General features: G+C 34.6%; 1 protein-coding gene across 1 annotated transcript; it reads left to right on the top strand.

Annotated features, from left to right (window-relative positions):
- Positions 1-16,651: 16,651 nt before the first annotated feature.
- On the top strand, positions 16,652-24,673 carry LOC131855934 (disease resistance protein RPV1-like). Its single transcript, XM_059211229.1, has 7 exons — positions 16,652-17,038; positions 17,174-17,481; positions 17,597-17,751; positions 20,091-21,100; positions 21,248-21,514; positions 21,619-23,757; positions 23,864-24,673. The coding sequence occupies exons 1-7, from the start codon at positions 16,775-16,777 to the stop codon at positions 24,494-24,496; spliced, it is 4,776 nt and encodes a 1,591-aa protein (XP_059067212.1). The 5' UTR covers positions 16,652-16,774; the 3' UTR covers positions 24,497-24,673.
- Positions 24,674-26,824: the final 2,151 nt, after the last annotated feature.

Below are 26,824 nucleotides of genomic sequence, written 5' to 3'. Positions count from 1 at the left end.
CATGTTTCATCTGAGTTTGGACAAAAAATGGTTGATGTTAGGAGATTTAAAAATATAGAATACCCTCTAAAGGATGGAAAGATGGGGAAACGTTTAGAATTGATTACAGAACAGAATAGTGTGAATGCATTTATTAGTGGGTTTAAAACTCATATTGTTCCAAAATATGTGAAACATTCCCAACATGCCTGATGGCTTGATGGACAGTTTCGCATATGCAAGAACACATTTCCAGTTGGAACAATAGTATCAATTGTGGATTTTGCAGAAAATTATACTCTAAAACCACAAGAGGAAACTCAATCACAATACTACAACTCAGTGCAAGTGGCCATATTTGTGCACATTATATATAGACATGACCATGACAGTACAGAAGATAACAGAAAATTTTTGAGGGAGTATCATTTCTATGTTAGCAATAATCGATTACACTCTTCAAAGTTTGTTCAACATTGCTTCGAGGTATTTTATGATAATCTTAAGGAAAGAGAAATTGACATAAAACAACATATGATATGGTCAAATAACTGCACTGGACAATTCAAAAATGCAAGAATGTTTTATTGGCTATGCAAAGTTCACAAGATAACCAATGCCCAACATTTATGGAGTTTTTTTGAAGCGGGACATGGTAAGGGGGAACACGATGGAGCCGGTGCATGTATAAAAAGAGCTCTTGCTAGAGAACAATTGAAATTCGAGGATGCAGTGAAATTCAGAGATGCTCGTGCAGTTGTAGATTGGTGCAATTCAAAGTTGTCAAAAGGATCAACTGAAAACTCTGCAATTCGACGTTTCTTTTGGTTGATAGAGGAAGATAGTATTCCTATTTGGCATGATTGTAATACCATCATTGTATCAGCTAAATGGCATTTGTTTAAGAGTTCTAATTCAAACACATGGACTATATTCATAAGGCAACTTGCTTGCTTTTGTCAGTTTTGTGTTTCCGGAGGTTGGGAATTTTGTGAGAATAAAGAATGGGTTGAAGAATGGCAACAAAGATCATTGACACCCATAGATGCAAATGATCCGCATGAAAGAACTGATGAAGATATGGATCAAATGTTTGCATCAAATGACTATGATCGCATTTCAGATCTTATACAACAAGGTAAAATTATTTTTGAAATTTGTTTTGATTTATTAAATAGTACATATTTATGAAATCTTCCAGTGTATATTTTTGTTTTTATTTCTCATTAAATATTAAAATAAAATTGTATTGTGCATAGGACATGTCTATGTTGTTGTTGCACCAGAGGACAATGAAGAGGGGACAGAGTATTGGTTGGCTCGATGTGTAGAGCCAAAACATAAGCTAACCACTCCTCGAGTAGATGATGATGGTTATGACTATCCAACAGGATCTGTGGTTGTTGTTGGCACTTGGCTACGCAAATATCTAACAAGAAAGAATGGATTGCTCGCATTTGAAGATTATGAATTAGAGAAGAAGATTATACATTACTCGCATTTGGTAGTGGCAACTAATATAAAATTGGATAGATATCGTGGTAGGCCTGCTAATAAACAATTATGGACTCTCTCTATGGAAGAGCACGAGACAATTATAGATGTGTAGCATCCTAAAATTGCGACACTTGCAATTTCGACTGCATTTCGGTCTTCACGATGGCGACGCAACATGGAACCTGAATGGAGACCCCGAAACTTGCTCATGACACCAAAAATTGCATTTTTCCAGCACCCTGCTTGATCCCTCCTTGCACCCTGCTGTCCTGGGAGGTGGGACCAGAGCGCCCAGCGCCCTGGTCCTGAAGGACCAGGGCACCCAGCACCCTGGTCCTTCAGGACCAGGGCGCCCAGCACCTTGGTCCCCCAGGACCATGGTGCCCAGCGCCCTGGTCCCTGGCCCTATTTTGGGCCCAGTCTCCTATGGGGCTTCGGGTCTTTTTGTTTGCAATTTGGAAAATAACATTTCCTGGTCGGCCTAAGGTCGGGAAAATCAGTCTATCAACCCTAATTGACAAGTATATAAACTACTTTTTCTCTCCCATTTTGAAAGAGAGATGAAAAAAAGAAGAAAAAAAGGTAGAAGCGATATTCAAACATTCAAGCATTCAAGCATTCCTTCAAGCAATTGATCATTCTAAGTCTCCATTCAAGGCTAAGTGTTGCATTCAAGACAAGGATTCAACCATTGAAGAGGAGATCACATACTACATACTACATACAACATACAACATACAACAACATCTACACCTTCGCATGTAAGAATACAAACATTCTTACAACAAGGTACTAGTACTTGTTTTACATTACAATCATTTACATTTACAACATTTCTCATTTCTTGGTTAATTCCAAAACTGAGGTTTGACCTAAGGGCAAACCCCTAATCCCTAACCCCCCAATCGTCTTCGCTTTTCTGTGTGTAGGTTGCTGGTACGCGGCTGAAATTGAAGATCTGGAATCCTTGTGCAGAGACGAATAGATCCCCCTTCGTTTCGCGGATTTTTCGGAGGACCGTGTGCACGCCGGGCGCCATCGTCCCGTCAACTTTCGCTCAAATTTGCAGGACAGCACCGTCTCGACATTTTACTGCTAATTCCAGGTCCGCAACTCCATCCTATATCCCTATCTCTGTTTATAAGCGTATCTTTCTCACTTTTCATGCATTCCTAGCTTAATCATTCTATCCACATTCTTTACGAAAGAGGGTAGCCTTGCTGTCTTAACCCTTGAAACTCATTTAGAATCCAATCTTGCATTGTGTGGGATTGGATCTTGTGGGTTTCAACCCCTCTTTTGAATGTAAAGTCTCTCCTAAGTGAAAACTGTCAACCCTAGTAACCTCCCTTCTCTCTCCTTAGAGTTGGAAGAGGGGAGAGCAACCTGGGTTCGATTATTTTCCGCTTTACATTTTGGTGAACCCGACGTGAACATCCTTTCTGATTATTCATGGTTAGATCTGAAAATTGGATGCCTTGATTACATTTCCATGTTTGATCTTTTGCAAATTTTAGAGGTTAATTGCATAACAACCCTAAATTTTCTTTTTGAAAATTGAACTTGTGAAATGTTTAATTGTTAATGCTTGTTTCAAATCTACCCTTCTATTACAAATTGTCAATTCATATTTGTGCTTTAATTCTGAAAATTAAGTGGTTAAGTGTCAAAACCCTAATTTTTGAAACCCTCTTGATTCAACCTTTGTCCGACAATTTCACTGATCAAAACATCTCCAAATCAGTTGTAACTTTGGATTCCGCAACAAAATCAAAATATCTTTCATCCCTGAAAATTTGGAAAAAAGTTGCGAGGACCGTGTGCACTCCGAGTGCCATCGTCCCCGACATTTTTTCCGAAATTTCGGGAGTTAGATCTTACTGTATTTTTCTGCTAAAATCCAGAATTTTGGCTGATTTTATCAATTATAACACTTTCAAAATTACAGTCAAAGTTGGTCTTGTGATTGCTTGGATTAAGGCTCCTAATCATTCAAAAATTGTTGAAATTGAAATTTTGTGTCAAAATTGTGTTCTTACTGTCTTAAATCTGAAAAGTGTGTTTGCATTCATTCAAAATTTCAGTGCTTTATTCAAATTCTTGCAATTTGTGACTTTTGAAATTAAGTGTTTAATTACAACAACTTCGATTTCCGCTTTCAAAATTGAATTTTGCGTGAAATTGAGTCAACTTTTAAATTTCAAAACTTGCATTGCTTTTGGTATTCCCTCTAAAATCATAAAATTCAAAATTTCAGTTTCCCTCTCTTTTTCAAAATTCAAATTTTGCATTTTTCGACAATCTGGGTAGGGTTCAATTTTGAGATTGCAACTTTAATTTGGCCTATCTACAGATCGTAAAATCACTCAATTTTTTCAGATTAGCTCTAAAATCATCATAACTTTCATCCCTGCAAATTTTGAAAAAAGTTGCGAGGACCGTGTGCACTCCGAGCACCACGGTCCCTGACATTTTTTCCAAAATTCTGGGAGATTGTCGTGATTACATTTAACAGCTTAAATCTAGGAGATTGGCTGATTTTACTAAAATTTGCTACCTCTAAAATTCAAAATCTCCTCTCCCTCTCTAGTGTATGAGTTTTACAACAATAAGCCCTACTTACACTATTCCCGTTAGACGAAGCCGTAGAATTAAGTCTTTCCGAGGTTTAATTACTGAGGAGATGGAACCTAATTTGAATAGCCTTTTTAACGAGGACATGGGTAATTCCTCTAATCCTCCTAATGATGAAGAAGCTCTCCATGAGGTTTCTGTAGAACAACTTGCGAAATTGGATAACCAATTTGACGATTTTCGACAATGGATGTCTCAAGAATACCCCGATAGTCAAGCTCTTCCTTTAATTGAGGGTCTAAAACATATGCTTCAAAGTGATAAGAATGGAATTGATATTTTGTGTGGTATTGCACACATTGTGGATTCGAATGTGATGCCTATAAAGAGTTGTGCCGAAACTTTAGGTTATACACAACCTCCCACTCAAGTCAATCATTCTATTCCTTTGACAACTTCTATTGCTAGCATACCTACTTTTACATCAACATAATGGCTACTTCAATACAAGACATTCCGCCTATGATCACCAGTCATGGGGGCAATCCTTCCTCTTCAATTAACCCTCTTCCTTCATTCAATCCGATTTCTTCATTCATTCCTTCAATGAGTGTTCCTATTACATCTCCACAAATGAACATGACGCAAGGGGGCAATTCATTTAACCATTCCATTCCTCCTTGTAGTGTTCCTCCTTTCCAATCCTCTCCTATGATTAACTATCATAGTGTCCCGCCACCTTACTCTTTACCTTCTTTCAATAACATAACACCTCCATCTCAATCTAACACATCTAATATGAACTCTTCGACTAAAGCGACCATTAACAATCTTGCACAAACTGTCTCTTCCTTGCAGCAACAAATTGCCTCTATGAATCAATCTAAGTTTAGTATGCCCACATTTGATGTTGCGAGCCCACTTTCTCTTGACATTGTTCGAGCTATCCCTCCTAAACATGTTGAAATCCCGCATTTGGAGCTTTATAATGGTAAAGGAGATCCTCTAACACATGTTAAGACTTTTCAAACAATATGTACTGATTTTGCTTATGACCAAAGGTTGCTTGCAAAACTGTTTACTAGAACATTAAGAGATAAAGCCCTACAATGGTATTGCTCGTTGCCTTCTTATTCTATTACTTCTTTCGAACAACTTGCAAATGCTTTCATTCAACAATTTCAAAACAATATAAGTCCTAAAGTTACTTTGATTGATTTAATGCATTGTAAACAAGGTGTTGAAGAAAAAGTGACTGATTTCATTGGTAGATATAAGCATTTGTATGCTCAAATTTCTTTTCCAGTGCCTGACAATGATATTCAAAGAATCTTTATTTCTAATTTACAAAAAGATATTCGAGACAAACTTCTATTTTCTGAGTTTACTTCTTTCCAACAGTTGTGTGCAACTCTTCACAATTATCAACTGACTGTGAGTCAAATGGAACAATCACATCCTATGGCTCCGAGTGATAAGGGTGATAGTAGTCAACAACCATTTGGGAAGTTTAAACCGAACAGAGATTCCATCAAATTCAATGAAAACATCATCAACAACAATGTGAATGCAGCATCAGGTGTGCCTCCTATTTCTAAGTTTTTCAAGAAAGAAAGAAAGTATACTCCTTTGAATGAATCATTGCATAGTATTATGAATAAGTTATTGGAACAAAATGTGCTTACTCTTCCTCCTATAAGGCAAATAGATCCTGCAAAGATTAATTCACCCTATTTTGATAACAAATCTTTTTGTCAATTTCATCGTCAACCTGGGCATGACACTGAAAAATGTTTTGCTTTAAAGGGTAAAATTCAAGATTTGATTGATAATAATACTATCTCTGTTTCTGGAGTGAATGATAAAGGCAACACATCTGTAGCTCCTCCTAACCAAAATCTTCAGATTTTTACTGATACATTACCTTCTCATACCTCTAATGCGATTGAGACTAATGATTCCTCTTTCTCATCTGATTGTCTTGTGTCTATGACTCCGAATGTGATTAACTTTGTAGAGCAGCAAGAAAACCCTAAAGAACCTTCCATCACATTTGATTCTAGTGAAACTATCAGGGCACCTGATGGTCCTTTATACATAGTTGCAAAAGTCAAGAATACACCTTGCCGTGGAGTGCTTATTGATCCTTCGTGCATGGTTAATGTTATTACTGAAGAATTTCTTTTTACTTTGCAATTGAATCAAGTGATCTATGACAAAACAGATGTGATTGTGAAATTATTTGATGCATTTTCTTCTCCTGCAATTGGTTCTATTACATTACCTATTGAGGTCCATAACAAATCCCTTGATGTGAACTTTGCTATTATTCCTTCATCTGAACAATTTCGTGTGAAGTTTGGCTATCCTTGGCTATCTTCCATGAAAGCTATGGCTTCTCCTATTCATAAGTGTTTGAAATTTCCCCATAATGGTGAAGTTGTTACTGTCAATCATAGTCTCTTTAAACCAGCTGAAAGAACTTCTAGCGTTCCTATTGATTATTTTTGGCCTAAACAATTCCAATCTCTTCCTCCGCGAAGTGATCATCTTTTCAAATCTTATCAAAAATGGAAAACAGATATGATCCTATCTCTAAGTGAACCTAGAACACCCAAACTTGATATTCCTATCGTTCTTGAGAAGGAAGTTCTTCCTTTGAAAGATAAAACTAATGTCTTTCCTCAAGAAGATTCCCAACCCATCCCTATGGATGTGATTATGTCTATGCCTAATAAACTTTCTAAAAGTAGACCTATACCTCCTCGTCATGATGGACTTGGTCTCCTTCCTAAACCAAATATTCCTCCTTTATATGGAGCAGTTCCTCCTCCTTCTTTTTATAGAGAGAAGAGACCCTCCTCTTCTCCTATTATCCAACCTAAGAGACCACAACCTAAACACCCAAGTGATAAGGATGAGAACATTCCTCCTCCTCAACCTTCTCCACTTCCTACTAAGACTAGACGAAATCGTTCTGCACGTGAACGCCGACGAAAGCGTCGTCTTAGAGCTCAGGAAGCTGCTTCTCAAACTCTACAATCTCCAAAAACACCTTCAACAAGCATTATTCCATTTTCTCCAAAATCTCCTAAACATAAGATGCATGATGGTCTTGATCCTGTGCGAGTTAAAGATCCTATTTTTATAAATCTTGATGATGATATAGATGAAAATGTTATTCATGATGAAAATGTTACTTCTCTTGCTTCTGATAGTGAATATGAACTTGTTGATATTGATAACCATCTATCTAACGAATTTTCTAAAGCACTTATCCTAGCTCCTAGACAAGAACAACGTGGCTTGGAACATGAACATAGCCCTTGTTTGGATCTTGTGATAGCTCCATCTGCTGTGTTGGATGTTCTTCCTCTAGCGTGTTCCCTGCCTTCCCGAAACATTGATCAGCAAGATCGGGGGGTAGATGACGTGCTAGACTAGTTACATTAGCATAGCAAATTCTCTCCTCCTCTTATTTGTTACTTCTTCTATGTGTTATTCTCATTCTTCTATTTGTTGTCCTTAGTGTTGTCTACTTGAGGACGATGCAAAGCATTGAGATCTCTTTTGGTCTCTCTCATGTTGACTCAAAAGACACATGTGTTCCCTTCTTCTAGGTGACCTTCCTTGATTGGGGAATGAAGAACAATTATGCATACATACATATGATATACATGAATTATCATACAGCATACTGACCCCGAGGAAAGCGAAGTCACCTCATGCTTTGTGTTTTGTGTCTATTACCCTTGGGTTTATCTCACACTGGGGGCTAAATCTTTGTGATAATGTGCTCCTTTCCTTCTCATTTCCTATATGTATCACTACGTTAAAGCAATCACCCCCGTTGAGGCATGTGCGATCGCTTTAACGTAGGGGGGCATACACCCCGTCTATCCCTTCAGGATACTTGAAAATTTCTTGGCGAACTTAGCTTTGCCTTGAAAAATTTTGGTATTTCTCTTACATGACTCATAGTGAGGGAACCTTACTACTGACAGTCATGGTTCTCCCTTGTGATCTTCCCTTTTACTCTGTCAATCGAAGTCGTAAGATCCTCAGTCCACTGGGGGCTTGGTGTATCTTGCCTCCTTGACGTGGTGAAAGTTTTTCAATGTTGTTTCCTTGTACTTTACCGGAAGTATGAGCGTACGCCTATACTCCCGCTAAAGTGGGGGCTAAATGTAGCGTCCTAAAATTGCGACACTTGCAATTTTGAATGCATTTCGGTCTTCACGATGGCGACGCAACACGGAACCTGAATGGAGACCCCGAAACTTGCTCATGACACCAAAAACTGCATTTTTCCAGCACCCTGCTTGATCCCTCCTTGCACCCTACTGTCCCGGGAGGTGGGACCAGAGCGCCCAGCGCCTTGGTCCTTCAAGACCAGGGCGCCCGGCGCCCTGGTCCCTGGCCCTATTTTGGGCCCGGTCTCCTATGGGGCTTCGGGTCTTTTTGTTTGCAATTTGGAAAATAACATTTTCTGGTCGGCCTAAGGTCGGGAAAATCAGTCTATCAACCCTAATTGACAAGTATATAAACTACTTTTTCTCTCCCATTTTGAAAGAGAGATGAAAAAAAGAAGAAAAAAAGGTAGAAGCAATATTCAAACATTCAAGCATTCAAGCATTCCTTCAAGCAATTGATCATTCTAAGTCTCCATTCAAGGCTAAGTGTTGCATTCAAGACAAGGATTCAACCATTGAAGAGGAGATCACATACTACATACTACATACAACATACAACATACAACAACATCTACACCTTTGCATGTAAGAATACAAACATTCTTACAACAAGGTACTAGTACTTGTTTTACATTACAATCATTTACATTTACAACATTTCTCATTTCTTGGTTAATTCCAAAACCAGGGTTTGACCTAAGGGCAAACCCCTAATCCCTAACCCCCCAATCGTCTTCGCTTTTCTGTGTGTAGGTTGCAGGTACGCAACTGAAATTGAAGATCTGGAATCCTTGTGCAGAGACGAATAGATCCCCCTTCGTTTCGCGGATTTTTCGGAGGACCGTGTGCACGTCGGGCGCCATCGTCCCGTCAACTTTCGCTCAAATTTGCCAAAATTGTAGGGGGGGGTGGGCCCCTATTTTGATATTATTCTGGGGTTCTTCTAGCAGGGAGGAGCCTACTCTTATATATCCGAGGCCGAAGACCGGATCTTCCATCCTCTTCTCCTACTCCTCTCTATCAGCTTCAAATAGTAGGGCCTTCAAATAGTAGGGGGGGGTGGGTGGTATCGACAACTAGCTCTCCCTGATCCAGAAGGTAGGGCCCTCCATCTAACTTTCCATCCTTCCTCCATCTTCTAGTGCGAGAGAAGGATCAGAGGAGTTGAGTGCGGATCTTAGGTTCGAGGATGTGCCGTCTCGACATTTTACTGCTAATTCCAGGTCCGCAGCTCCATCCTATATCCCTATCTCTGTTTATAAGCGAATCTTTCTCACTTTTCATGCATTCCTAGCTTAATCATTCTATCCACATTCTTTACAAAAGAGGGTAGCCTTGCTGTCTTAACCCTTGAAACTCATTTAGAATCCAATCTTGCATTGTGTGGGATTGGATCTTGTGGGTTTCAACCCCTCTTTTGAATGTAAAGTCTCTCCTAAGTGAAAACCGTCAACCCTAGTAACCTCCCTTCTCTCTCCTTGGAGTTTGAAGAGGGGAGAGCAACTAGGGTTCGATTATTTTCCGCTTTACAAGATGCTTTGCAAAAGAGAGAGGATGCAGATGGTATAACGGAATGAATATCAAGTAAGTTATAATTTAAACCCTTAATCCACCTCCCTTTTAAAAGTCATGATGCATATTATATATAGCATTTTATATCATGCATCATAATTATAAAATCTAATCTAGTAAAATTTTGTTTCAGGTCTACCACAAGTAGAAGGCATCAATGAAAACAAAGTTATTTGTGCATACTTTATGTTTCATTTTGAATAATTACAAGTAAGTTAAATTTTGGTACCCTTGAGGCAAATCCCTTTGTATTTTAAATTCAATGCATCCTGATTATAAAAATTAATCATATGTATTTATTTTTTCCAGGTCTCTCAGAGTAGACTTGGCCTCAATGACTACTATTGTTTGTGCATACTTTATGTTGTATTTTGAGAGATATAAATACTTATTATTATAATTTAAATAGACTATTTATTTTATTTTAGATATGTCTTCTTGATTACATTTTGTGTACAATATACATAAATGAGAGACTATTGGTCAAATTTATGAATGAGATAATTATGTTTTAATCAAGTTCTATTCATTATATTTGTTTTGATACTTTTTAATTTAGAACGTGTTATAATTATAAGATATGTTTCGATACTTAGTTCATGATGTATGCACCTTTAGTTTATCTAATCACAAGAACTATTTAAATGAAATTCCAAAAATAAAATTACAAGTCCACATAATTCCTATAAAGTTGTTTAAGCACAACTTCCATAAATAAAATTTCAAGTCCACATAATATATAAAGTATGCACAAAATTTCAAGTCCACATAATTTCAAGTCAATATATATGATCTAATGTGCACATAATTTCAAGTCCACATAATATCTAATGGCACAATACACATAAAGTATGCACATAATATATATGATCTAATCCTATTATGAAACTATCCATATATATAAAGTATGTGTGCACATGTAAATAAATATGTAAAGCCCATAAAATAGTACATATCAGAGCCAAATAAAGTAAAATTTCAAGTCCACATAATCCATATATATATCTAGATGGTAACATGATGTTCACTCCACATAATATCTAATGTGCACAAAATATATATGATCTAATCCTATTATGCAACTATCCATATATATAAAGTATGTGTGCACGTGTAAACAAATATGTAAAGCCCATAAAATAGTACATATCAGAGCCAAATAAACAGTAAAATTTCAGGTCCACATAATCCATATAATATCTAATCCATATATATATCTAGATGGTAACATGATGTTCACTCCACATAATATCTAATGTGCACAAAATATATAAAGTATGCACAAAATATATATGATCTAATCTTATTATGCAACTATCCATATATATAAAGTATGTGCACGTGTAAACAAATGTGTAAAGTCCATAAAAAAGTACATATCAAAGCCAAATAAACAGTAAAATCTAAGTGCTATCATCAATAACATCTCGTGGTCTCTTGTCCCCGGGACGTGGTCCAGATCCACCTGTCTCATGCTGTACAAGAAAAAAATAATATTAAAATATTACTTGAAATTAACTATTAAAAGAATCATTTATCAAATATAGTAGAATTCATAAATTAAGTTACAAACTTACCATATGCTCATCAGATCCTCTAGCAGTATCTCTCTTGTCCCTGGGACGTGGTCCAGATCCACCTGTCTCATGCTGTACAATAAAAAAAATATTAAAATATTACTTGAAATTAACTATTAAAAGAATCATTTATCAAATATAGTAGAATTCATAAATTAAGTTACAAACTTACCATATGCTCATCAGATTCTCTAGCAGTATCTTGTGCAGTATCAACACCAAATGTAGTGCTAGCTAACTCCTGTACAAGGTCAAATTCAAAGTGTCCAATTAAATCTTAAATTAAGAGTCAAAATAAGATCAAATTAAGTATTACATATTAATACCTCAAAGGATGTCGATGTGCGTTCAAATTGGCTCTGATCAAAATTATGAGGATAACCTATCCTAAAGGTAGTGTCCACCTGCATACATGCATTTAATGAAATCATATTTAGTGAACATATATATGTGTACTAAATAATTTCAAGTTAAGTTACAATATTGTAAGAGTTCATATTTAATTTAAGAATTATAAGATACATACCATAGATGGTGTCACAGTAGTCAGACCCTCTTCTCGATGTGATGTAGAGGGTCCCTCATGACCTGAATCCCGGAGAAAGAAGCATTCAATGTATCAACATGAAAATTTATATAGTATACGATGATAACATATTAACTTAAAAAGATAGTACAATGTCTAGATAGAAATTTATACTATACCCCATAAGGTGTGCTGAGTTGTGTTCCAGTAGATGCAATATTGACTCTAATATTAGGTGTAGTCCTTATCTACATAAACAAAATTTATTTAATGAAGTATTAGATTGTATAAAAAAAAAGAGATGCACTTAGTTTATACCTATATTTAATGAAGTATAAAAAGATTGACATGTACATGTATATATATCTATACTTGGTCAAGATGAACATCTGAGTAAAGAAAATCCATATAAGATGTCATCATACTATCATCTGCTGCATCATGCTCAGCTGGAACTGAAGTAGATCCTACAGTAGATGTAGGACCTACACACGTCTCATGACAACTCAAACACATATGTGGCATCCATTGAGGAGCAGATGCCATGTGAGCAGCTTGCTCACTCAGGTTACCTGTGAGGGAAGCCAAAGCATCTAATGTCGAAATGAATGATGTATTTTGGACATCTGCAGGAATCGATGGAGCAACAAGTGGAACTATGGGTGGATCTGGTAGGGGATTATTACTTCGTGCCCCTAATCTATGCTGTGGCATTCCACGACCAACACCCTGGAATGACTTAATGTCAAAATAATTTGGTTTTTGGTTCATTACAAACTCACAGTATAATTTCTTCAAAAAATAAAAAGGGACCTCATAATTACGATGTGGTGGATAATCAAAAACCATCCACCATCTATCCCAAAAGTATCTAGCCATTTCTGGATGCACACACCACCTAATTGAAATTCTTTTCTGGTTAGGTTGCATTGGTTCTCTTGTTTTTGGGTTGGTAAAATACAGACATAAATGAGCTTTGGTTATTTTCAAATTGGTGATTTGCCTATAAGTTAAACCATCGGCATAAAAATCACGCAACTCTTGTCGTCATCTATGAAATTGATCTAATTGAGAATCAACAGATCTAACTGACTCGACAATAGTTTGCATTGATTTTGCAAACTCTACAAGATGGGGTGGCGTGATTTGCTCATTTTGGATAGCAACAATGTTTTGTTCAATCACTTGTAGGTTTTCATTAATTCGCTCTAAAACAAATTTCATCCAATCTAGGGGGTGGAGGTGGAGGTGGTGGTGGTGGTGGAGGTGGAGGAGGAGGAGGAGGGGGTTGTGGTGGGGGATTTTCACCTAATAGTTCATCTATGTCAAAGACATCCATGATAACAAAGAACTCCTGCATATATAAAGATATACATGAATTATATACAACTCTATGTCAAAGAAGAATCTATTTTACTAAATTAAAAAAAAACATTTATAAATAGTAACATTTCTATGTTGTTGAATGAGATACACATGAAATATATAATATAATATTGAACTTAAAAAAATATACACGTACATATTATTGAATCTTTAAATATAAAATTTGTGCACAAAACTTAATAAAACTTTCAATGAAACATCATAAATCTATTATATATTCAATTTAATAATTCATTTCTTGTAAAATGCATCAACTATTAAAATCAATATAAAATATTTCATACATAAGATCAATAAAGAAGTGAGAAATAAGATGATCCTCCTTCTAGTGTAAGAATATATAAGGATTGATGATAAGTGCTTAAAATAAGATATTGAAATGTAAGATCATTACGCTCTATAAACCAAGATATGATCATAAAATTGTCATGTGAGGCACAATCATATGATATTAAGATGCAAAAATGCGTGATCAAATAGTGATAATCTATTATATTCTCTATAATAATAGGCCAATGTATGAACATAAGATAATACTTTAAGAAGATAGATTAACCAATATACAAACATAAGATAATGCTTTAATAAGATAAAAAAAACACTATATGAACATACATGTGAAGCAAATAGTCTTGAAGATCATAAGCTAGAACAAAGATTAAAGTATAAGACATCAATCATTATGGGAAATTAGTAGTTACTAATAAAGATTAGATTTAATGTAAAAATAGGAGATAAAACACATGAAGTAATAGAATATGAAGTAAACATAAAATATTAAATCATGTGATATCTAGTGGTTTCTCTTTTATGTTATGTGTCACCTCAATGTGTACATTCACTTTGTTGGTGCATCATTATTTTCTTGCATTTACCTAACTATTGTATTGCATATTTGCACCTAGAGGACAGGATAAGATTACTTGGGTAGATATCTACCTAGGTAGGCATCACATGTTCAACTCATACTCCCTACTTTGGTAGAGATGTGGATATTTGTTACTCATCTTCTCAATTTTTTTGTAATAGTTCTCTGTAAATAGGATTTTATATATTAGAATTTTCCTAAAACATGTCTCAAAATGATTAAAAGACTTGAATCAAGGTCAAAAACTAGGAATGTGAGATACATGATATGGATGATGACAAGGATGGTTGAGAATAAAGAGAATTTGAATGGATTGTGGTATGCTCCAAGTGTAGGGTACTTTAAAAAAAAATTATACATGATGCCAAGATACTTGTCCAAGGTGTCATAAGATTGGTTTTCACCCATGAATAAAAAAATTATGTTTACTTTTCTCTCTTTTTTAATTTTTATGCAAAAACAAATCCTTTAGGTGTGGATATGTTAAATGATACACATGATATTTATAAGTTTTTAAAAATCTAATAATAGGACCAACTATGGACCTATTATGCAATTTCATGGCATAATAGGTCCATAATTGGTCCTATCATACTAAGTAAACATGTTGAATTAGCATAGTTTCGGTGTTGTGGCTTAGTAGGGCATAATAGGTGGACTATTATGCAATGTCATGGCATAATAGGACCTATTATGCCATGATGGCATAATAGGTCCTATTATGCCATGACATGACATAATAGGTCCTATTATGCCATGACATGACATAATAGGACCAACTATGGATCCATTATGACATGACATGACATAATAGGACCTATTATGCCATGATGGCATAATAGGTCCTATTATGCCATGACATGACATAATAGGACCAACTATGGATCCATTATGCAATGTCATGGCATAATAGGACATATTATGCCATCATATTATGTCATTACATGTCTCATATTTTTTCAGTTGTTAGTAAGATAAACTCTAGTATCAATTGGTGAAGTAACTACCAAGGCTCCCAATCAAGAGATACCAATGACACAACCTAGATACATAAACATTATGTCTTAGCTTGGCTCAACATTCCCTTATATTGCACAAATTAAAGTATTAATGAGAATAACCAATAATTGTGGTATGCCTTTTCATAATCCAAATTTTTTGAAGAGAAACGGGCTCGAGGATGACCTATCATCACAAATATCAATAATGCCAACCAGAGGAAAATGAGAGGATGCTTAGAGCTCATAAAAATGTGAAGTGATAATATGCAAGAGAGCAAGATGAGAAATCACCAACTTGGTAAAAGAAGGAAATATTACATATATTATGGCATAAGACTTACCCCATCATCAATAGAATAGGACATAAGATTATCTAGGATAAAACGATCATATGAAATAAAATAAAAAAATAAATATATTAAAATCAATAAAGTGTGCATGTATCATATAATAGACAATTTTCTATGACATTCAATAAGGAATGATCACAAAATATATCATAATTGAAAGGGTTGGGTGAGTGAGTTTTAAACAACTATCAAACTCAAACAATAGATATAATAAACGATGTTCATAGATCCTAATTAGATATATAATTGATGATATGCAGTTAGGAAATTCAACCTTAATAGAGAAGGCAAAAACCCTAGACGAAATCCTAAGATAAATTAATTAGTCATTATTATTAACATTTGATATCCCAAGAGAAAAAGTTAGAAATGATAAACATGATGAAATGAAGCATTTAAAATTTAATAATAAATGAAAGTTCTTGGTTTGAAGTTGATATTTAATATGAGGTCACTAGATTCTCAAATCAGCTTGTTAATATTGTAGAAAATTAAGGCTAATTAGACAAACAAATCCACTATGTAATTTTTATTTTTCTATCAAGATCACTTTCTTGACCATGTCCAATCAAATTTCAATCTTATTTTTCTATCAAGATCACTTTCTTGACCATGTCCAATCAAATTTCAATCTTATTTTTCTATCAAGATCACTTTCTTGACCATGTCCAATCAAATTTCAATCTTATGAAGGGAAATCTAAATCATACTTCAAAAATTTGGTTGGAAAGTGTGTTAGGGCTTCCAACAACAACAATTAAGACTAATTTTCAGCACAATATCCAATATCATCTTGGTCTCTTAGATCATTAAGTTTTGTGGATGTCATTGAAATTCTTTCATTCATTCATCATTCAATTATTGACCCAAGGATGCTCAAGGCCAGAAAGTAGTTGTGTCTTAATGAAAATATCTCAGAAAAATACAAAAGTACAAACAGCTGTAAAGACATGGCTGATTGGTCAAGTCAATAATGAAGCAAGAAAATACGAGCCAAGAAGGACGACAATAATAAAGAAAGACAAGGAAATACGTAACACTCACTAACAGCTGTAAAGATGATATAATGGTAAGTTTGAGCGCACCACAAGAAAAGAAAATTCTGCTGTCTAAAGACTCTTAGCAATCTATTAAACGCTGCTATCTCCTCTCTTGTGTGCATACATTCTCAGCAATCTGTTTTACCCAAATCATATCTTGTTCGAATTTCATTTACCAGCTTCCCTCTTTCATACGCTCAGTAATAGAAAAATGGGCAACACTTCCTGCTGCTGCTCATCCTCTGCCCCCCAACAGGATTATCAAGATGTTATCGAGAAACTGATCAAAGTGGAAGAGATGAGCCACATCGATGAATTGATTTCTTACATCGATGGCCTCTTGAATACCATCGACCAGGGAAGCGTTAATTCAATTGCCCTTCTTTCCAAGACGAATCGAGTCACCTCTTCTATCACTTCTGGTGGTACTTTATTGGAGAAGATATTGCAGAGATCTAACAGACATATATGCAAGGTATTCAACCATTTCTAATTCATGCAATCCATTACGCTTCTTGATTCACACATTTTGAGTATTATTGGGAAAGAAAGTATTAACGTGCAAAGAAATTACAATTCTAAAACTATGTACCAATGTTTATGCCTGCAGAGGGACACCATGCCAATGCTTAACCGTGAAACTCGGAAATTGGTGATTGATATAACAAAAGAAGCAGCGCAAATTCAGTGGGTGGGAATAGCGCTTTCAGTTGTAGGTTTCGTGTTGGAACACATTGAGCAAGTTTCTTCCAACAGAGACGAATGTATAGTGCTCTTGAAATACATGTGTAACCTTGCAAAATACATCAAGCGATTGGATGATCATTTGCCTGAGGAGAAGCTGAAGCGGGTTATTCGACTCGTTGTGGAAGGCTCACTCCTGTGCATATCGCAAATGCAATCTCATGCGCTCTACAAGTAAATCCAATTTATGCATTCTGAATTTTTTATTTCTTTATTTCTCGTGTGATGTATTTCGTATTTCAACTCTTCTATGATGGTAAAAACTTTTAAACTTTTGATGGGTACATAGATTTTTCGCTGCTCCGGTTGCGGCTGAAGACTTGCGGAGATTGCAAGCACAACTTGGCCAGGAGTACTCAGAACTCTCACTGGAATCGATAATCACTGTGTTGAATAGGATTCCAGTTGTGTTACCTCCCTCCCAAGGAATATCTCCTCAAGCAGGTACTAATTTCTCTATTATTTCGGTCATTGTTTATGCCGAAGAAAAATCCCATTCTTAGTGTTGAACTGTCCTGAATGGTTTTTTTGTCATTCAATTTTTATACAAGCCAACAGTTCAAATTCCTCTGTTTCGATGGAATTCAAAGTATCTAATTTTCGATTTGGGATGGTCATATTTTTTTGGTTAGAATTGATGGAGCAAAAATGCACCATTATTTTATATTTATTAATTAAATTAATAAAAATATATAACTGTATATTCTATTTTTTAATTTTATTAATAAATAGAAAACAATTATCTTGTTAGATGCATTTTGATTTGTGCATAAACAATTCCTTGTTAGAATAATTTTTGTATAGTTTTCTTTTAATTGGAAAATAAGATAAAATGATTTATTTGATTATTGTGTTGACAGTTATTATTTTATTTTTCGTTAAAATCATTTTTTTTTATAGCTATCTTTCAATTAAAAAATAAGATAAAATAATTTTTTTATATTTAATTATAGTACTTTATATTATTTATTATGTTACAAATTAATAGCAATGTTTGTTTCAAAATTATTTACATAGACATTGAACAAAAAATATGTATTTCTTTTTTAGACATGTTTAGAGTTTTGATTTTTTGATATCCTATTGTGTTAATGGGAGAGTTGTAAAACTTTTACATGGCAATAGATAGAGTAAGATGTAAAATTTTAGGAATTTGATTGTCAATTATTATGCTGATAAATTACTTAAATTTTTGGTACTTTGACTGGTGACAAGAATTGGGTTTAGTACTTTGTAGATAACTCAAAATAATAATTTTGTGAAAATGATCAAAATAGGTAGTTCATATATATGATCAAATTTTTCTATATAAATTTTAATATAAAAGACGTAGAAATTAGAAGATTACTTTGTAGATAACTCAAAATAATAGTTTTGTGAAAATGATGAAAATAGGTAGTTCATATATATGATCAAAATTTTCTATATAAATTTTAATATAAAAGACACAGAAATTAAAAGATAATATAAAAGAGATAGAAATTAGAAGTTAGCATAGAAATTAGGGTAAAAAACATGAGTAGTTTGGGTACATTGTTAAACAAGTGCCACATAGTGGCAAGTACTTGCCTTGTTAATTTGTAATTGAAATAGTAATTTATTAATTGTAACTAATATATTCTTAAATTTTATTTATTTTTGTTTTATATTATTAGTTTTTGTTAATTTGTAGTTGAAATGGTAATTTATTAATTGTAACTAATATATTTTTAATTTAATTTATTTAATGTTTTTTTAATCTATATTATAAACTTTGTCATGATACATGCAAAGTTTGGGGGATTTTAAAACAATAATATCTATAATTATAAAATATTTCATACATTAATAACTATATTTTAGTTATGATAAATGTTATTTTGAGTTTTTGCGTGGTGATTCCGAGAAACCCGCCTATAAGAGGCAAAACGATATTAGCCAATTGTTTGCAACAAAAACATTTTTTGTAAATTATAATGTTAACAAATGTGCATCTATACTATAAAATAAATTAAAAAATTTTAAAGAAAGAAAAATAATTGTTTTTCATTGGTGACAATAATTTTTTTTAATAACCATATAAGCACAACAAATGAATTTTCATTACAATAGTATTGCCTAGAGGCAAGTACTAATAAGGGCTATTTAAAGATGGACAATGTTATTGGAAAAGATATCAATAATAAAATCTTGGAAGGTAGAAATGGAAATAGATGTATTATTTTGTATCTTATAAATAAATATAGTAGGTTATAGGTATACAAAGTGAATTCTCAACTATTGATTTACTCATTCATGTTGTCATTTCATTAAATGAATAATCTTATTAAAATAGATCAATATACAAGATATTTTACATAATTTATTAGTACTATTTACACAATGTTGATTATGCAACCCAAAAAATTAATTACACAAATTCAAATCCAATAAAATAATTTATAATATGTATATCTATTATAATAACTCAGCATAAAATAATTGATACACTTTGAAGAGAATTTAATTAAATAAAAAATATTTTATTAATTTAGTGACAAACAAATACTAATAAAATTTGAGAATACATTGTAAATTAGCTGATATTATCTCTTAAACAGCAAGATACAAGTCAAAATATTGTATTGTTTAAAAAAATAAAATTTTAAAGGTGTGGAAGCTTAACAATTTAAATTTATATTTACATAGTAATCTTAAAAGTTTTCTATTTGTATATTTTCTACAATTTTTCTGTAGGTGCTTAATTACTCCATAGTTGTTATTTAAACATGTTTTCTAAGAAATATTTATTGGGTTTATTGTAGTGGGTATTGAGGAAGCCAGAACTCAAGTGACTAAACTTCTAGACATGGAAAACAAATCTGTTAAGGTGGTGGTCATTTATGGACAAGGTGGGATAGGGAAGACAACTTTAGCTAGTGCCGTCTTCAGTAATCTTGACCTAAAAATCTACAATATTTGTAGAGTTGATATGGAACAGAATTGTTCAGAGGCTGATCTTAAATCGGCCCAACAACAAATTTTAGATGACCTTTATGACAAGAAAATTCGGTTGAGAAGTTTGAGTGAAGGTCGGGAAGTGTTATCCAAGGACTTTAAAGAACACTCTTCTAAACCTGTTTTCATTTTTGTTGACAACGCACTAAAGCAAAGTGACTTGGAAAAGCTTCTTCCTATAACTGGCTTGGCATCCCTTCCACCACAGAGCAGAATTCTCTTAACCACCAGAAATCTAAATGAGACTCGTATAATTTTGGAAGGAAGAGTTGAACGCTGTCCTTATCTGGTAGCTTCTCTTCCACAAGAAGAGGCACATAAATTCTTGTGCAAGTTGGCTTCAGGTGATGACCAGGCAAGTTTTGACTCAATTGTAGATATTAATGGCCTCCTCCAAATATGCCAGGGAATTCCATTGGTACTAAAAATGGCGGGAGCCAGATTGTATGAACATGCTCAAAGCATGCCAGATTGTAGAAATGTAGTTGAAAGTCTCAAGTCAGAGCTCCTACAAGGAGAGGAGGATGACTTAAGTGAGCGTATGGTGGATTTTGTATATAATCGTTTGAAAGCCTCGTGTAAAGAGGCATTTCTTGACATTGTGTTCTTCTTTTGTAATTGGAGGCGGCGGAGGGTGGCGTGTAGTGTTGGAGAGACAGAGTTTGAAGAGCTTGAAAGGGCTGCACTTGTAAATATAAGTGATGAAGGCAGGGTGAATGTACATGATATAGTGAAAGCGCGAGGGAGAATGCTGTCAGGAGATTGGGAGAGAATCACTGACCAACAATCTCTCAATGATGTTCTCCAAGATAAAGAGGTGAGTTTTCTATCTCGCTGTTACCAGATATCTAGATTCTGTCTCCTACATACAGACGACTTAGTAGAATTAGTTTTATGAAAGATTTAAAAGATCAATTAGTGCGCTATATTGGATGAACTTTTGATCTACAACCATTTTTTGCAGAGGATAAAGAGAACGAAGGGGATTGTTCTAGTGGATGAAGCATTCGAGCTGGAAGCAGATCATCTCAACTTGATGAAGAGATGTTTAAGAGTTTTGATCTTGACAGGAAGAACTAGAATAGTGAATGGAGAATGTAGAGGAGTCTTTGACAATCTAAGGTTGGTCAGCCTCGACAACTATAATAATTACTCACGGATGGATGTCAGTAAGCATCCGAGATTAGCAGCATTCATTTTGAAATACGACGGAGACTCCAACTTTCCTGAGGCAAACTCTACAATCTCTAACTAATATTTAGTTTTATTTTCTGAAAAAAAATCTTTTTTTTTTTTTGGACATACTAATTCAAAACAAATGATTTTTTTTTGCAGTTCACAGGCACCATCCCATCTTCATTGAGATATATGTGTATTGAAGATGCTACGTTGGTTAATCTAACCACCACCCTTTCCCAAAATAAATCTTTGCATTCTCTAACATTGCGGGGCTGTAGAGGGTTGGATAGCTTGCCTAAAACCATTGACAACATACTTGCTTTAGAAAAGTTGAGTTTAAAGTTTTGTGATAGTTTGGTGAACCTTCCATATAATTTTGGAAAAATATGTTGTTTGAACAAGTTGAGTTTAAGCTCTTGTCCCAGCTTGGTGAGCCTTCCAGACAGTGTGGGCAATTTATCCTCGTTGAACAGCTTGGATTTAAGGTCTTGTTCCAGCTTGGTGAGCCTTCCGAACAGTGTGGGCAATTTATCCTCTCTGAACAGCTTGGATTTAAGGTCTTGTTCCAGCTTGGTGAGCCTTTCGGACAGTGTGGGCAATTTATCCTCTCTGAACAGCTTGTATTTAAGCTCTTGTTCCAGCTTGGTGAGCCTTCCGGACAGTGTGGGCAATTTATCCTCTCTGAACAGCTTGGATTTAAGCTCTTGTTCCAGCTTGGTGAGCCTTCCGGACAGTGTGGGCAATTTATCCTCTCTGAACAGCTTGGATTTAAGCTCTTGTTCCAGCTTGGTGAGCCTTCCGGACAGTGTGGGCAATTTATCCTCTCTGAACAGCTTGGATTTAAGCTCTTGTTCCAGCTGGGTGAGCCTTCCGGACAGTGTGGGCAATTTATCCTCTCTGAACAGCTTGGATTTAAGCTCTTGTTCCAGCTGGGTGAGCCTTCCGGACAGTGTGGGCAATTTATCCTCTCTGAACAGCTTGTATTTAAGGTCTTGTTCCAGCTTGGTGAGCCTTCCGGACAGTGTGGGCAATTTATCCTCTCTGAACAGCTTGGATTTAAGCTCTTGTTCCAGCTTGGTGAGCCTTCCGGACAGTGTGGGCAATTTATCCTCTCTGAACAGCTTGGATTTATGGTCTTGTTCCAGCTTGGTGAGCCTTCCGGACAGTGTGGGCAATTTATCCTCTCTGAACAGCTTGCATTTAAGCTCTTGTTCCAGCTTGGTGAGCCTTCCGGACAGTGTGGGCAATTTATCCTCTCTGAACAGGTTGGATTTAAGCTCTTGTTCCAGCTTGGTGAGCCTTCCGGACAGTGTGGGCAATTTATCCTCTCTGCACAGGTTGGATTTATGGTCTTGTTCCAGCTTGGTGAGCCTTCCGGACAGTGTGGGCAATTTATCCTCTCTGCACAGGTTGGATTTATGGTCTTGTTCCAGCTTGGTGAGCCTTCCGGACAGTGTGGGCAATTTATCCTCTCTGCACAGGTTGGATTTATGGTCTTGTTCCAGCTTGGTGAGCCTTCCGGACAGTGTGGGCAATTTATCCTCTCTGAACAGGTTGGATTTAAGCTCTTGTTCCAGCTTGGTGAGCCTTCCGGACAGTGTGGGCAATTTATCCTCTCTGAACAGGTTGGATTTAAGCTCTTGTTCCAGCTTGGTGAGCCTTCCGGACAGTGTGGGCAATTTATCCTCTCTGAACAGGTTGGATTTAAGGTCTTGTTCCAGCTTGGTGAGCCTTCCGGACAGTGTGGGCAATTTATCCTCTCTGAACAGGTTGGATTTAAGCTCTTGTTCCAGCTTGGTGAGCCTTCCGGACAGTGTGGGCAATTTATCCTCTCTGAACAGGTTGGATTTAAGGTCTTGTTCCAGCTTGGTGAGCCTTCTGGACAGTGTGGGCAATTTATATGGTCTGGTAGATGTATATTTAGTCAGATGTACACAGCTCTCTTTGTTGCCAGAAAGCTTCGAAAACCTCGCTTCTCTGGAGCGCTTGGTGTTGGAAGATTGCGAGAAGCTGTCATATCTACCTCAACATTTTGGTCAGCTGAAGTGCTTAAAATATGTGAGCATACATGGATGCATTGCATTACAGAGCCTCTCTGATGATTTTGAATGTTTGAGTTCACTAATTGTTGTCAAGGCTTCAGAATGTCCTCAACTGGAGGAAAATACAATGGACAAGTTAGCCAAGATGAAGGGATTGATGATTGTTGATATAGATGGAAGCCCTACGTTGAAAAAGCGATGGCAAAAAGTGAAGGAGCAATACTCTTTAGCAGTAGTGGAGTGCGGAAGAAAGGTACAAATCGTAGTTACACATTTTCTTGTTGTTAACTAGGAATTTAATTTCAGTGGTTGTCACTGCTCAACCTTGTTCTTAATTGAGGGTCTTCGTGGCATTGCAGGAATTCGAGGATGAAATGTACCCACATGCGGATGTAATGTGTAGAGCATTTTTCCACAGTGAGTCAAGATTCGTGTATGTTGATGAGAATGGGCAGCTCGTGGAATCGCCCAGTCCGGCGGGTGGGGTAAAGCTGTGGTTCTTGTTAAAGGAGATGGATGTGAGATCATCATCATCATCGTCAAACAGCAGTTGTTGGGAAGCAGTGAAGAAGAAATGGGAGGAGGTGGTGGCTTCGGAGGGAGGACAAATGATTTATGTGGATATGGGAGGGTCATGGGAGGAAAGAGAAACACGTGCTCAGCAAGCTCTCCCCCATTTACCCAGAAACACTCGTGCCTGGATTGCTCCTGACAATAGCGCAAGGTTATCCTTTGCCTATTCCGTGCGGCATTATTACTATAGACATGTCGAAGAGGGGCACGGGGAGGCCGAGTTTGGGGTTGGTAATTGTGTTGTGAGCACATCAGCGTGTGTGGATGAAGAGGGAAGGGGGAAGCTTGATGACCTCAACTTCATACTCCCCGACGTCAGTACACCTCCTTTTGCAGAAACTGAGTATGAAGACATTTCTGATGAGTTACTCTCCCCTATTGAGGAAGCAATAAGGTTTCTGCCGGGCATTTATTATTAAACTTGTATGGTATTGATCTGCTGGCATTTTGTACCCGGCTTTCTGGCAGGCCATTTTGTGTCAAATTATTCATCTCCCTTCTTTACAAAGTCTTGGATTTTGTATGAGAAGAACAAATAACCTTTCCTCTCCTAATTTTCATATTGAAGAAGCCCTCGTATGGAATTGTATTGAGCATTTCAAAGTTCTGCATTATTTTATCTTATTAAATTCATATATTTCTCGGGAAAAAAAGCATAGTTTAAATGAATATGGCAAATAATATAATTTAATCAATTTAATTTATAATTATTATAAATTATTTATCTTAATTTAAATATTAATTATTTTTAAATTATCTTTTATAATATTAATATATTTTCTTTTATTTATGAATTAATTTGTAATCTTATTTTTTTATATATTACTAATAATTTTAAGATCAATTAATTGTGAAATTCATAAATAATGGTAAGAGGTATAAGTGAAAAAAAATTACTAAGGTTGAATTAGAAAAATAAGTTAAAAATGTGAAAATGGGATTCATTTGTCAAAAAAGAGAAGATAGAATAGATTTCTTCATAAATATTGGGGAACATCTCTTCAAAATCAATTACTTCAAGAGGCTAGGAAGTTAGTTATGTGGAAAAAAATGTCAAGATTTAGAGTATATATTAGAAGTTAGTTATATTTTAGATATTAAGGGTGAGGAATTTAGGTTGTAAGTTATAAATTACAAGATCTTCATTTTGAATGTCAATGTGGAAGTTCATATAAAAATATCAGTTATCAATATACAAAACAATTCCAAACATCTAGTAATAAAATAGTTGAAAAATATTATGATAATGGTTAAATTCAAGATTTAGAGTATATATCAGAAGTTAGCTATATTTTAGATATCAAGGCTTAAGAATTTAGGTTGAAAGTTGTAAATTAAAAGATCTTTGTTTTGAATGTCAATGTGGAAGTGGATATAAAAATATCAATTATAAATATGTCAAACAATTTTGAACATCTAGTAATAAAATAATTAAAAAATATTATGATAATGATTTTGAATTCAATAGTTTTTATCATTGAATAAATAGAATTAAACATTAGATGAAACATTTCTAAAAAGAAGCATTAATTTTTAACATTAAGGTTTCTCCAAATTACCTTTCAATTGGAAGAATATAGGGACAAGATACTTAAGATAAAGCCTTTGTTTGTGGGGAAATTAGGGCTATACTTTAGACCTTGGTAATAAAATGTTTGTTGCATTCACAATTAAATTTGATGAAATGCCTTGCTTGGCTGGAAAAGGAACACACTTCAACGTCAGATTTAGAAATCATTTTTTTTTTTCAGATTAAAACAAAATGTTATATCATTTTCAACTACAATATTTGACAAAATCAAGAAAAATATGATTTTGAAAATTATATTTTCAAACTTAAATCAAAATCTGATTTTTATTTTTATACTATATATAATTAATTAATGTGTATTTTTAATCTGAAAAGTTATTCACTTATATTTATTTATAATTATATTACTTTTTCATATTTTTAAAACCTAATAAAAATATAAATTATTTTACATAATATTAGAAAATTTTTAAATAAAAGTACTCATATCATTAATTAATATATATTTATTATATTATCATTGATTAAAAAATATAATTTTAATATTAAAATATTAAATCATTTAAATAGATTATTTTTAATACTTTGTGAATCAATCATCCACATACATCGTGATAAATATTATATTGTACATGTATTCTTATAATTCATAGTTGTCCATAAATTTACACTCATCCATATGTTGTCCATAAATTTACACTCATCCATATTCAAAATTCCAAACTTTTTAGTATATTTTACTATGAAAAAATTCTATGATGATGAATGGAATTTAACTGATTCTTTTTCACTCTTCTTATATATGAAATGTTAAATCAATATACATATATATAACAATACATTCAAACAATCATGATTCAAGATATATCTTTTATGATACTTTTTAGTTTTAGACTTTAAATATTTAATTAATTATTATAAATTATTTATTTTAATTTATATATTAATTATTTTAAAAATATTTTTTGTAATAGTATATGTTTTTATTTTTACATTATGAATTAATTTGTAATCTTCAAAAGGGTGATGGGATGATAGTGTTCACATGGGCATCGTGAAATATATCGTCAAGATATTTGAAAGGTATTTCGTGGAATTCCTCTTTATTAGAATCTTCGACTTCAGTAGGGGGATCTGTGTGAGCCCCAATGACGGTGATCTTAGGTATAGGAGAGAAGGTGGGAGTTGACCCATGTAGAGGGCATTTTGAAAGGTA

Source organism: Cryptomeria japonica, chromosome 9, assembly GCF_030272615.1.
Source record: "Cryptomeria japonica chromosome 9, Sugi_1.0, whole genome shotgun sequence".
In the NCBI taxonomy this organism is placed as follows: Eukaryota; Viridiplantae; Streptophyta; class Pinopsida; order Cupressales; family Cupressaceae; genus Cryptomeria; species Cryptomeria japonica.
The sequence above is the reverse complement of the archived record's forward strand: the minus strand, read 5'-3'. Positions and strand labels throughout refer to the sequence as shown.